Genomic DNA, 12,927 nt, shown 5'->3' on the forward strand with positions numbered 1-12,927 from the left:
ACTAAAGTCACTTCATCAGGCAATCATTTTTCAGTGTGTAAGTTTAAGTAAAACAACACAGATTTATGGCAACCCCCCCCCCCCCCACACACACACACACACACCGCCCCCCACACCCCACACCCCACACACACACACACACACAACCTAAATCAACACTCCTTCCTCTATAATAAATACAGTTGAAAAATGCTTCTGGTGCTGTCAAAGAGCAGTAAAATGCTGAAGGATTTACTATTGGCTACTTTACGTTGGCTGCATGTCAGTTCTGGTGTTATGGCCCTGTGTTAATCAAGTATGTATTGTATTCGTGTGCTTATATTATTAAGGTACAGCACAGCCAATGCATTTAATGTCTCCAGCCTGGACCCTTTTGTAAACTAACGGCATAGCTGCCACCACTATAAACAACTAAACATTTATTTTGAGAAAAATCGATATACTGGAGAAAAGAAGGACATAGTGGAAGCAGGTCTATTCTAATGTTACAGGATGATCAACAACCAAGATGTTCTTTTTGTGAAATCTTGATTGAATCTTTTGGAGCTGTTCTTGTGGATAAAGGATCTTTTTAACATGAGCAGAATAAATTAGCAAGTAAAATACATATTATTCTTCTATAAGGCAGCTGAGAATTTAGCTGCATGGTATTTAGCGTTTCATTAGCCTTTAGGAGCACACGTTCTACGTTCTACACGTAGATGTTTGAACTGCAGATGTAACAGAATGGCAGGCTAAAGCAGGTCACTAAGCCCATGGTTAAAATTCCTGTAATTAACCTGTCTAGCTTGACGATTTGTGATAAAACGCATATGTACTTTTATTGCTAAAGCCCAGGAATGAGTGTCCTGGAGCACCCAAACGTGGCAGGATCACAGCACACATTCAGGACTCAGATAGGTTAAACAAAAAGGTACACACCACAACTTATAATAAATGAATAAACTAATATTAATAACCAGTTTTATGACCCTGCAGTCTCTAATGACGAGACTGCTAAATGAGGAGTCAGCGACCTCTGATATAACGGAGCATGCTGTCAGATTTTGCCAGTGCCCCAGACGCTGACGCTGACAATCTGCTAGCAGATGTAGAGACTCCAATTCTGGTCACACTTGATTTATCCAGAGAACAAAATGGCAAAATTATTAGAATAATGCCCAGGGTCATAACTTGAGACAATCTGAAAGCGTAGACCTGCATTCCTTAAAGACATAGGAAAAAAGACAGATATCTTTGCTAAATTATGAACATTTTTACATTATATATTGGCATGAAAGGAGTTCTTATATTTAAATGCAGTCTACATAGAATCATTGCTTGTACATAACAGCCATTTTTAGGAAGAACTATAATCAGCTCTCTAAAACGTGAAGTCATTGGAAATTGACTTGTTTTATTTTGTGTGGACATTTATAGACATTTTATTTATTTAACTGTGGCAGCTATAGTGGCATATGAAAAGAAAGATGTTCATTCCAAATGTTGTTATCCTGTAGTAAAAAACCCAAGTGAGAAATGATCTGAAGTTTAAAAAAAAAAAAAAAAGGGTTCAAGTTGCTGCTCACTCTTCAAATGCACTTGGCAGACCTCTAAAAAAAATCATTCCGTCGATCAGCGACATAGAAAACTGCCAGACTGTAAAGAACACTCATAAGTGGTTTACCTCAAACTGAATATGACCGCTTTTACTGAGCCAAATTCAGCAATTCCAGTAATTTATGGAATAGAATTCTTGGACTGATTGGATTGCTGCCCTGAAAGACAAGCTATTGGATGCAATATCCAGCTAATGTGAATATATCTTTAATAAATAAGTTTACAATCTCTCTGACACCCATAAGTAGCTGGGATGTATAATTAAATTTTGTTAAGCTCAGTAAGGCATGAAATTGTATTTCATATTATTATTATTATTATTTATATAGGTGATTTCGCATCACTCTATTATTCATGAGTACAAAGAAGTGGATGGACCTCCATTTTCAGCTGGAGATATATCAATATAAATGTCAATGGCAACACTTAACATGTCAGATGCCTTTTCTAAATGCCACTTACGGACATTTTCTAAAATGTAAACTGCCACCTTAGAGACTTCGCGACCTTTGAAAGCAGGTGACCTTTGTTTGTTATATCAAGTTAACTCGCAACTCCTCTTCAAAACTTGCACTAAATTCGCGGCCGATTGGTGCCACAAACTGTACGTGAACCTTTTTGCTGGGTGGGATTACATCCATCGTCTCCTCAGCTCCGTGTTAATGGCTAATAAACAAAACATATTTGAGCTGTTAAATGTAAATTTGGAAATGACCCAAAAACTATCAAGTAATGAAAATTGCACAATTTATGGAAATGATTACCTCATCATAGAGTTAGGGTTATAGTAGCAGTCATAATAGTAGCAATAAAACACAGAAATTCCCATCTTCCAGGCATATATGATAATCCTCAAAATAAATAATAATAAGAAATAGAAGGAGATGGTGAAGAAGAGCCCCACTAATTACCGCCACAATAAGATCCAGAAACCTTAAACTAAAAGGACATGTATTAGATCTTAGTCCATAAAAGCTTTAAATAAATATCCCCAAACCTTGAATGGTACTAAGGATTCCCAGGCTTACCTGAGTCCTGGCTGGACTTCGACTCAGAGAGACTGACGGCAGAGGCGTCCCGTGACTGGTCGATCATCCCGATGTTCACCTTGTGCTTGTAGGGGTCCAGCGCGCCCAGGAGACCCAGAACACGTATAGCCTGTTTGTGATGAACCGCACGAACCCTTTCACATAATCGTGACAGAATGGAACAACTAACTGATGTCATACAATGGAGGAAGCGTCGAAGCGCAGAAGTCATTCTAAAGACCTGGCAAACAAAATCCAAAATACTGCTCTTCAAACCTTCTAAATTAGCAATTTACAGCATATGTGTGATGAAGAAGACAATATAAATGTTATTGCAGAAGAAGACTGCTATAGCATTGACCCAACTGTTGCTAGACGATGTTCATATCTATGTTTGTGTACAATTAAGAGAAAATCGAAGAAAAGTTGTTATGAGACATGAATCATTATTAATCCTTGTTTGTATCCAGAGCAAATAATCCTGTGTCTCCCCACAGCTCTCGGACTGCTTTGATGCCTCATTTCACTTTATTTTTCCTGTGGCTTGTGCAGATTCTTGACTATTTGCGTTTGAGTTCTTCTGCTCAAATGCATCATGTGTGTTTTGATTTCATGGTCACGCCTGCTGGAGATGACATACTGTACTCGTAGATTCAGAAATAATCGGGGAATTATTCACACGCGGCTCAGACTTTAAAGTCAATGAACCGTGAGCGTCTGAACCAGAGCCCCTTAAGTGAAATATTAAAGTAAAAAGCAGGAGGTTCTACTTAGAAACACTCTTAAGTAAAGCTCGCAAGTTGTAAAGATTGATATTTAACTACAGTACTACCAAGTGCATAGTACTAATACTTTATCTCTCTGACTTAATGCGAAAAAAATGAGGAATAAGTTCACTACTTCTGGTAACATTTATGGTCACATATTGAGTCACTACCTGAAAGACTCATTTATTGAAAATGCTACAAGAAAAAATGTGGTTATGAGGCTCTTAAGGGTCAAATGGAAACGCCCTTTATTTTACCTCTCTCCTGATGCCCTGGTTCTGTTCTGTCTTCAGGAAGTTGAGCAGCACCTCCAGAAGGGAGGGGTACTTGCGGTAAGGCTCCACCACATAACCTGTGCTGGCCACTTGCTGGCCCAACGTCCACAGCGCCACCTGGTGGAGTGACAGTGGTAAATGATCTTTGGTCATTTTGCAGCGTATGTTTGTTTCAATCGTTTCCTTAGTAACCAGCTTTGAAATTAAGTGTACTTTAAATCTACATGACTAGCTAATTAAACATTCCACTCAAAATGCTCTGCTTATTCCTGCTGTCAATCTAAACCTATCCACATTCCCTTTTAATTAGCAGTTGTTTCATACCTTGGAATCATCTCACTGTGTGTAATCTGATGACACACAATCCTGATTAAACTGAGAATACTACAAGCCCAACAGACACAAGATGCCTTCTTAATGACAGTGACTGTTTCCAGTAATATTGAGACATGTTTACTAGAACAGACATCTATTTACAAAAGTAGAATACATTTCTGAACTTGTAGCCATGCTGGAAAGAAACGAGCAAAGAAATTAAGAGCATATGAAGTCATTCTTCCTTACTTGTCGTTTGGCCAGTGATGACGAGTCTTGCAGCATGTCCATGATGATTGGAAAAAGCTCATCCATCCACTTTCTCATTTCCAAGCCGCTCACCTGGCATTGTTTACACAGGATAACCAATTAGATATGAGGAAACCCTATGAGCTACACAGTCAACTTAAGACTAGAACCTTCTGTATGATGCCCCAGCTACAGTAATACTGTCAACAACAAACTGAAAAAAACAAATACCTGAGCCAACTCTCCAATAGTTGCCAAGACGCTTATGACCACTCCAGGATTCGGGTCTGGGTCTTTCAGTTTGAGGATTAGAGCCTATAATTATGCACAGATATAACAGGATCATTCCAGATATTGATTACAATGTATAATAATGTATAATGTATAATACAAGTATATGCTTGAAAAATCTCCAAACACATATCTGTGTACTCTATCGGATTATGATTGTGTTATTTTTCTTGACAATAATCGCCACATTGATCACAGATCCCAGACTTGTACCTTGAGGATGGGCTCCATATATGGCCGTATGAGACGAGGGGCGTTGGAGACCAGGTGACCAAGCATACGAGCGCTCTGCTCCTTGTTCCTGCCGACACCGCTGTGCTCCAGCTCCGTTAAGATCTAAAACAGCCAAAACAAATTTTCCTAATTCTGGAATTAATCTTAAAAGAAGACAATTCATCGTGCACCGAATTATATTGTAGAGTACCACTGTAAAATCATTTAGTGTTATGAAAGAGTCACGCAGTTGCTAAACCTCTCATTTTGCTGCCCCCTGTCGGTAAACAAGGGTTATTGGATTTTTTTCCCAAGGTATATACATTTTTACTGAAAAATACCCACAAAGGCAGAATTATTAGCACAGCCTTCACTTAAAGAAAACTGGTAAATACCAATAACATTTCAACCACAACAAACTGCTGCAGCGTTTATACCTGAATGAGCATCTTTCGCAGGAAGGGCATAACATAGGCAGGGTTCATGCTGCTGAGTCGTCCGATTGTGCAGATGGCCAACTCTCTGATCTCGAAAACCTCATCATTCAGTGCGACAAATAGTGCCTGTAGGTTCTCGGCCTGGGCCAGGTGAGCATCAAAACGCTCATCAAGTGAGGCCAGCACACAGTACCGGATGTCTGGATCTGCAGGAGTGGAGAGGTTTTCACTTGTGTGACTATTAGGGATGTCAAATGACTCAAATGTTGGAAACAGCAGCTTACAGGACAGCTAGGTTACACAGATATTACAGGTCTTAACAGTGTATTCTGTAACAAAGATTACAATGAAAGCAAGGGTTTGTTACTTTTGGTCCTAAAGCACAATGTCATCAAGAAAATTCCTGTTTTTACCTGGGTCAGTGATGCCAACCACGAGCAGCTTGCTGAGCACATCTGCGACAACCTGCACAGCAGTCTGACTGACAACATGGCCGCTGATCAGGTGAATGGAAGGAGTGAGCAGGCGCGAGCAGGTTCGAGCTGCCTCCATCCTTATTTCCTTATGCTCGCTGTTCAAGAAGTGATCAGCACAGTGGCGCACAAACTGGGTGAGGGAATGTCCTGGTTTGAAAAAGGAAAACAGATTTGAATGCATACAACAAAAATACAAATAAAAAACTGCTTCTTCCGTATCCATTTAGCTTGAGTCAAACAGTGAAAGCAGAATAAGTGATGTAGACATATTTCAAAAGGTTTCTTACCTTCAAATTCAAAGCTGCCCAGTGTCCGCAGGGCCAGCGTGATGCTGCCCACATCGCTGGCCTCTGGGATGTTTGTGAGGCTCGGGGAGGCCAGTTGGTGAGCCAGGCCTTTGGGCATCCCGGGATGACGCAAGGGCTTGTGCATCAAAACTAAGGAAAGCATCTTGAGTAGACCGTCCTGGATGTCCTTCTTCAACTGGGGGATTTGACGGCTCAGGTCGTGCAGGACTGCCGTCAGTGCAGGACTGGATGAAGAGGAGAAATTGTGTCACTTCTTAATGATGACAAAGAAAACAGCCTCGAAATAAAATTTCTACAAGGCTGAATCCTTATTGTGCACCTGAGGCCAACAGCCAGCATGGGTTCCAGGAGTTCCTTGATGTCTGGTTGGATGCTAGGACCCATGGCTCTGGAAAGCATGCTGATACAAGTAAAGACGGTGGCGTCCACCTGCATGGTCTTCTGTCGCCTGCACAAAGAAAATTAGAGGTATCGCATCTCATTCTAAAAACAACTGTCTTTAAACATTATAGTCAAGAATGTGGTTGTTCCAGGACAGGATTGATTTTCTAAGGACATATTATTCAATGTTAAAAGGATTTCTTTGCAGCATAAAACAACTTTACACATTAAATAGCCTCTGCAGACCTGTGCCTGTAGATATGTGTCTACTTTCAACTATTTTGAAACTTTTAGGAGGAGAACGTGTTTTGAGTCACTGACTTGTGAGCAAAGTCTTTGGGCGGCAGGGCAGCCTTGATGATCTCAAGAACCTTTAAAAGATATGGCTGGATTTCTGCTCTCACAGCCACCACCAACAGCCCCAGGGCCTGGAACGCTGCTGTCCGCTCCTTCTCCTTCTTCAAACAGCCCAGCAGGTAGCCCATAGTGTCTGACAGATACTGGTCTGCAATAGGAAAATAATCGCATTACAGTTAGTTCAAAAATCACTTGTTTACAATCAAATAAACAGAAGTTAGAATTGCTCGTGTTCTAAGCCCCGCCCCCTCGGACAAACCATTGGTCATTTTGCAGGATGCCACAAAGAATATACAGAAATCTATTTCTCATAGAAGCCTTCAGAAGGTTTTTCAATATGCTGTGGACGGATGTATTCGGAGTTTTAGAGGCGATACAGGAAGTAACAAGACAAAGTTGGACTTCTAAGTTTATCCATCGCAGTCCAAGATAGAGAGGCCACCTCCACCTTGTTATTTCAACAATAATAAACAACAATAAAGACCAGCACAGTTCATGCTCAGTAGGTAGATAGCAGTTATTTATGGTCATTTACAACAAGACAACTGATACATAATTGCAATCAGCAAATGTAACAGCCTGACTTTTTTGTTATACATGAGCAGACTGTGTGAGCTTCCAATGATCTTCTATGGACTAATAGGAGCAGGATGTCCATGTTATAGTGGCGATACGAGGAGTGGGATTGGGGGGCCATGTGATTAAGAGTTTTTGTGAAGCCTTCAACATCAAACAAGTCCTACCTGTAAAGATATGAGGCTGGAAGGCAGCCAAACGTGGAAGCAGGTTGAGAATGGTCATCTGGATCAGAGGGTTTTTACTGGTCCGGTATTTCAGCACCCACCGACACACCTAGCAAACATTACGTAGATTATGTAGATTATGATGCCTGTGATCTTCGTGCTTAATCTCAAGAAACACATCTCAGTAATTACAGGAGAGGACACCATGATACAGCCCACATGTGAACTGGGGTGTGTACGGTGTGGATAATAATAGCATAACAGTGTAGCCTGCCAGTAACATACAGATGGAGGACATGTTGCGCTCCATGATGAGAAGCTTGATATGACAGCTAAAGCAGAATCATCACTAAAACCTACCTGGTCAAACCGCTCTTCCATCAGCTCACGACAGTATCGACTTTCTACCAGAGAGGTCTTGGCAGGCGCCGGTGCAGCCCCGAAGGTGAGGAAGCCTTGAGGAGTGCTGTAGCCCAGCAGGCCCAGGAGGGCGTTAGACTGCTGTGGCTGCAACGACTGAAAGCTTGTGAAAGGTGTGATGTGGCGAGGCTTGGTCCCAAATCCCATCATCTCCTTGCAGTATCTATCATGGACCAGTTGCTGCTGTGTGATTTCCTCCATTTCCTCACGCATGCGCTGTCACAGAGGTGAGACAAACATGAATCATCCACCAGGGGGCGTCAGTAGAATAGCCCAGCGAATTCACCCTCACCTCTCCTTCCATGCTGCTGATGCGAACCAGCTCGTTCAGGATGAGGAGAGCACCGTGGACCCGATCATCACGATTCATTCCTTTTTCCTTGGCCAGAGTCTCGTCGAAGCCTTTCTCGGCCTCCTCAAACGTTTGCTAATCAAGAAAAGACAAAAATACGATCCATCATTTTGCCAAGGCTTCCGATAGATGTACACTTCCAGGATAGCTGCCTTGCCTTGTACCACTGTGGCTTTTGCATTTCTTTGGTCTCTCTCTGAGTGGTAAGGATGAGACAGGCTCGCAGTGCAGACACAGCCCCTTCTCGGATGGCCTGCTTAGGGTCCCATACTGCGTAAAAGATGTTGTCAAAGAACGGCTGAACTTGCTGAAAGAAGAAAGTTGGGGCACTCACAGCCAACTCCCTCAACACCAGCACCTGAAAAACAAAGTGAATCATCCAATCCATGATTATTAACAACATAGAGTATGACATTATCTACCTCAAACTCTTATATAACTTATTCTCGCATTCTAAAGATTAATGTTCTGTGGCGTACACATTTATTAGCAGTCTTTTTACAGTTTCCAAAAGCATTTCTCTCTGGAAAATGCTTTTCTGTCATTACCATCAGCAGGAATGTGTATTGTACCTCTGAAAAATACACACTAGATGAGAAAACAGTGAAAGCCAGAGAAAATCGACGATGAAATTGATGAAAATGCAGTTAACATCTACAATAGATCTTTTCTAGCTGGTGTGCTCTATCCCCTCACTTTATTTTGATTTTGCAAACCGCAGTCACCTCACAGCAGGAACGTTTCTTTAGCTTTCCATGCAGAATTCACAATAATCGCTGCTTCAAAGACATTTACATTACGGTAGAGCCAAGGTGAGAAACTGTAACTATGAGTAAATGGTGGGTGCACCCTGCAATAAACCTTCTTACAGTGTAAAGTAAAAAATAGAAAACAGGCATTTAAAGGTAAACAACATGTATACAAATGCACAGCTATACTTGACATTTCTTCACAGACAAATTTATGGGACAATTCCTTTGTGTAATTCTTCAAATCAGCATACAGAAATTCAGAAATGTTGGCAATTTCAAACAATCATAACCAGCACCAAGGAACCAGTTGGGTTAACATTCACTCTGACCTTATCAGCAGTTCATATTTCAATAACAAACATTACAGCTGTACAGCAATCTCTGAGGGTGACTTACTGCAGCATGGCGTCTGCCTTCATTTCTGTCTGCGCCCAGCCACTCCAGGGCCCTTTTCACTTCAAACTCCACATACTCAGCAGTGAAGGTGTCCCCTGCCATCGAGAGGTGGCCCATGGCTTTAGACCCCATCTCCATAACCACAGGGTCGCTGGATGGGAGAAGGTTGCGCAGGTAGTTGGCAAAGCGGCTAATCCTGGTAGCATTGCCTCCCTCGACTCCGATCAAACTCACTGCAAAACAGTGAGCATGCTGCTTTACTCATGCACGGAGTTTGCTTTTACATGATATATCAAGGTCAACATCATTTATTTTTTAATTTGTCTTATTTGGGTACACCTTACCAATGGCGAGAATCCCTCCTTTCTTTTCATTCACATCAGAGCTGGATACCAGCTCAAATATGTGGTGGTTTAACTCATCGTAGAATGTTGTGGCTTCATCTTGGCTTAACTGATGACAAAGGAATCAGCATTAAATCTGAAATCAAATTTAATAGCTACAAAACACCAAACCCATTAGGTGACATTCAGTGCAGTATGTACTGTACAAGCGAGTGTGTTTATATAACCACTTCTGAGCCTGTTTAAACAGCTGATAACACAAAGGCATCAATACAGAAAATGTAAATTGGACGGACATCTCCGTAGCATCACCCAAGTTGGGTTACCTCTCTGAGCTCTGTGGTCACATAGTGCTGCAGATCCTTAGCGGATTTTGCTCTGTTGTCTTCATTCCGGCTCTTCAATCCACTGACAAACTGCTGCAGCACAGTGGCTGTGCCTGACATAATAACCATTTGGACAGCCGGATCTGGGGGGATGGGGAATAAAATTGAAAGTCATTATTACCTAAAAATCACTATTAATGCAGAAATCAAATGGCTTGTTCTGGCAGGCTTGCAAAAGTCAATACTGTTTTTTGCTTCTGGAATCTTTGGTTAGCTATCGTGTGGAGTTGGCTACTGACTAAACAGCAACAGAGGTGAATTCCACTTCGGTGGAAATACACTTTCATATCTTTAAATGAAAAGTACACAAGTGAGACCTCCATGCATACATCCTGAATCAACTTGAAACAAATAATTTCCCCAGGCTGGTTTTGTTTAGCTAACATTAGCTAATGCTAATTTTAACCATGCCAGTGTAATAACTCGTTAGTTATCAAACTAGTAAAGTCGCTTGATGTTTCTTACGTGACTGCAATAATCCTTCGGTCACCTAAATCACACTCGTCTCCGGTAGAATATGTCACATTTTACGATTGCCGGGCTAGGACGGTCCAAAGTTAGCTAGCTAGAGTATTGCTGTTTAGCAAAGGTGTCTCCAGCAGGGAACAACTACAAACCTCGAAAGAGTTAAGGTTGCGTCGATCTGCGCATACATATCTTCCAAACAAATAGCAGCACGCCAAAAGACGCTCTTTCGCGTTAACATATTTTTTATGGAGTATGTATGAATTGTGTTCTAAAAGCATAGTCAAATGTGATTTTTTTTTCAATCATTTTATTTTATTTTTATTCATGCTTAAATGCGACGCAGTCTTCAAATTTGAGGCGGTCCACCTGGAGGGACATGGCTTTATGGAAATAATAACATTAGGGAAAATAATGTCTTAGACATAAATGGCATTATATGTTGACATTTGCTTTGTAAAACTGTCTATCAGCCGGATTACTAAACAGGTAGTGATATTAATAACTCTTTAAGTGAGGAAAACTGGCGAGATTTAGTTACTTAATAGACAGTCGTAGACGCTTTGGTTTAATGCGTCTTTGCTTAAAAGTCAGATATAAAATACATAATTTGTGTGTCGTACATGATTTGTGCGTCGTACCATGAATCACAGCAAACCTTTTCAAATGAGCAGTCTTTTCCATTAGGTATTCAAATACATTTATTGCATTATATTGTCTAAAATGCAATATAAAGGTTCCATGTTGGTCTTCTTCAAGCGAATCTCAATAGTCCATGAAATCAAAATTTCTATGCCACATCCCTTTATTCAGTTCTCCACCAATATGTCACTTTCTGTATTTCTCTCACCAATTTAATCTGAAATCCATCGACAAATGACCATTTTCCACCTCATGGTGGAGACATTGTCCAAGTAAACAACCAACTGAGAGCTGAAAGAACCTCAAAGTTGACATTCACCAACGTGAAGCCTCTTTTAAAACTTATAGTTATGATATTAGAAAGGTGTATCATGAAAATCAAGACATTAACACCAAAATTAACTATGATTGTCTGTGATATCATGGAATGAATCTTGTTACAAACCAGCCTTATGTTATGACCAGCCTGAAGTCTGAGGTCTAAAAACAAACAAAAAAAATCACAAATTTTAAAATTAGGCTCGAATCAGAATTTTTTGTAAGACACAAAGTTACATATACCTCCATCGGGTTGATGCTGTAAGTGGCATGCAGTGGTGTGTCTGTGCGTGTGTGTGTGAGTCATGTGGTTTTACAGAGGGAGGAGAAGCAAAATGAGATCCGGCAGCCTTGCGGCACTTAACATGTAGAAAATGAGAGGGTGAGGAGTAGAGGGGTGGGAACAACACGGAGAAGGGGAGCAGCTCCCTCATCTTCGGCGCCCAGGGGCCCCAGACATATTTCACTGGTGAGACGCCATCTCAGCCAAACGACAGCATGCACCTTCCTTCGGGATGTGCTCCATCAGTGGAGAGTTTTATGACAGGGGGCGAAACAGAGGAGGAGTCTGGTGGGGGCAGATGAAGAGCCAGCAAAGAATCCAAAAAGGATTCTCTGAGAGGATGCTGGGAGAGCCCAGACCTCTGCACTGGCTACTGTTGGTCTTGTCTGCTCCACGCAGATGCAACTAACTTTGTGGGGACAGAAGCGAGGTTGCAAGTGGACCATCACCTCAATAGGCCTGATCGAGCAATTATCAGAGCATCCATCCATCCGTCCATCCATCCATCCATCCATCCATCCATCCATCCATCCATCCATCCATCCATCCATCCATCCATCCATCCATCCGTCTGCCAGTCCATCCATCTACTAATCCTCACTTTATTCTTTCATTCTGTCGCTTTTTAGGAAAATTCAGTCAGATAGAGGGAGTGGTTGGAGATTCAATTCAGTTCTGTTCAACTTTATTTATATAGCATCTGTTGCAGTCAATATTGCCTCTAGGTGCTTTAGAGAAATCCGGGGCCTGACCTCCAACAAGCAACAAGGAAAAATCTCCCTTTTAACAGGAGGACTGGCCAGCTGGATAAAGAAGGGGGGGACTGGGTTGAGGAGAGAATAGACATACATCAAACATGCAAATAGATTAATTACACAGAGGAATCAATGCTAGAGCTGAGTGGGGTCAGAGGTCGCCAGGTCGCCCCGCAACGGTTAATTCCAACCAGGTAACTTGATTGGACAAGAGACATTCCAGGAGTACTGGAAGGACTTGGTAGGACATCACAACAGACCTTTCAGTGTTCTATTTATGAGGTGATAAAACAAGACGACCTCCACGAAAGTGATTCTCATGATTGCCTGAATATAAACAACTTCTGGACAAACGTTCTGTGCTTCTGCAACCTT

The 12,927-nt window shown here is 41.5% G+C and overlaps 1 protein-coding gene across 2 annotated transcripts in view; it reads right to left on the reverse strand.

Moving 5' to 3' along the window:
- Positions 1 to 10,698, reverse strand: part of mtor (mechanistic target of rapamycin kinase) — a 60,992-nt gene extending 50,294 nt beyond the window's left edge. The window contains exons 1-18 of one of the 2 annotated variants that reach the window (XM_011621515.2): positions 10,580 to 10,698; positions 10,030 to 10,172; positions 9,704 to 9,812; positions 9,360 to 9,592; positions 8,369 to 8,569; positions 8,152 to 8,286; positions 7,800 to 8,075; positions 7,440 to 7,548; positions 6,661 to 6,844; positions 6,278 to 6,406; positions 5,938 to 6,182; positions 5,588 to 5,797; positions 5,175 to 5,380; positions 4,738 to 4,860; positions 4,465 to 4,548; positions 4,234 to 4,326; positions 3,652 to 3,786; positions 2,628 to 2,757 (exon numbers count right to left, since the gene is read on the reverse strand). In XM_011621515.2, coding sequence (XP_011619817.2) covers positions 2,628 to 2,757; positions 3,652 to 3,786; positions 4,234 to 4,326; positions 4,465 to 4,548; positions 4,738 to 4,860; positions 5,175 to 5,380; positions 5,588 to 5,797; positions 5,938 to 6,182; positions 6,278 to 6,406; positions 6,661 to 6,844; positions 7,440 to 7,548; positions 7,800 to 8,075; positions 8,152 to 8,286; positions 8,369 to 8,569; positions 9,360 to 9,592; positions 9,704 to 9,812; positions 10,030 to 10,158 — 2,731 coding nt within the window. In that variant the 5' untranslated portion in view covers positions 10,159 to 10,172; positions 10,580 to 10,698. Of the gene's footprint in view, positions 1 to 2,627; positions 2,758 to 3,651; positions 3,787 to 4,233; positions 4,327 to 4,464; positions 4,549 to 4,737; positions 4,861 to 5,174; positions 5,381 to 5,587; positions 5,798 to 5,937; positions 6,183 to 6,277; positions 6,407 to 6,660; positions 6,845 to 7,439; positions 7,549 to 7,799; positions 8,076 to 8,151; positions 8,287 to 8,368; positions 8,570 to 9,359; positions 9,593 to 9,703; positions 9,813 to 10,029; positions 10,173 to 10,554 lie in introns of both variants that reach the window. The other variant, XM_011621508.2, reaches the window with a different exon arrangement.
- Between the last annotated feature and the right edge of the window lie 2,229 nt (positions 10,699 to 12,927).

Source organism: Takifugu rubripes, chromosome 3, assembly GCF_901000725.2.
Source record: "Takifugu rubripes chromosome 3, fTakRub1.2, whole genome shotgun sequence".
NCBI lineage: Eukaryota > Metazoa > Chordata > Actinopteri > Tetraodontiformes > Tetraodontidae > Takifugu > Takifugu rubripes.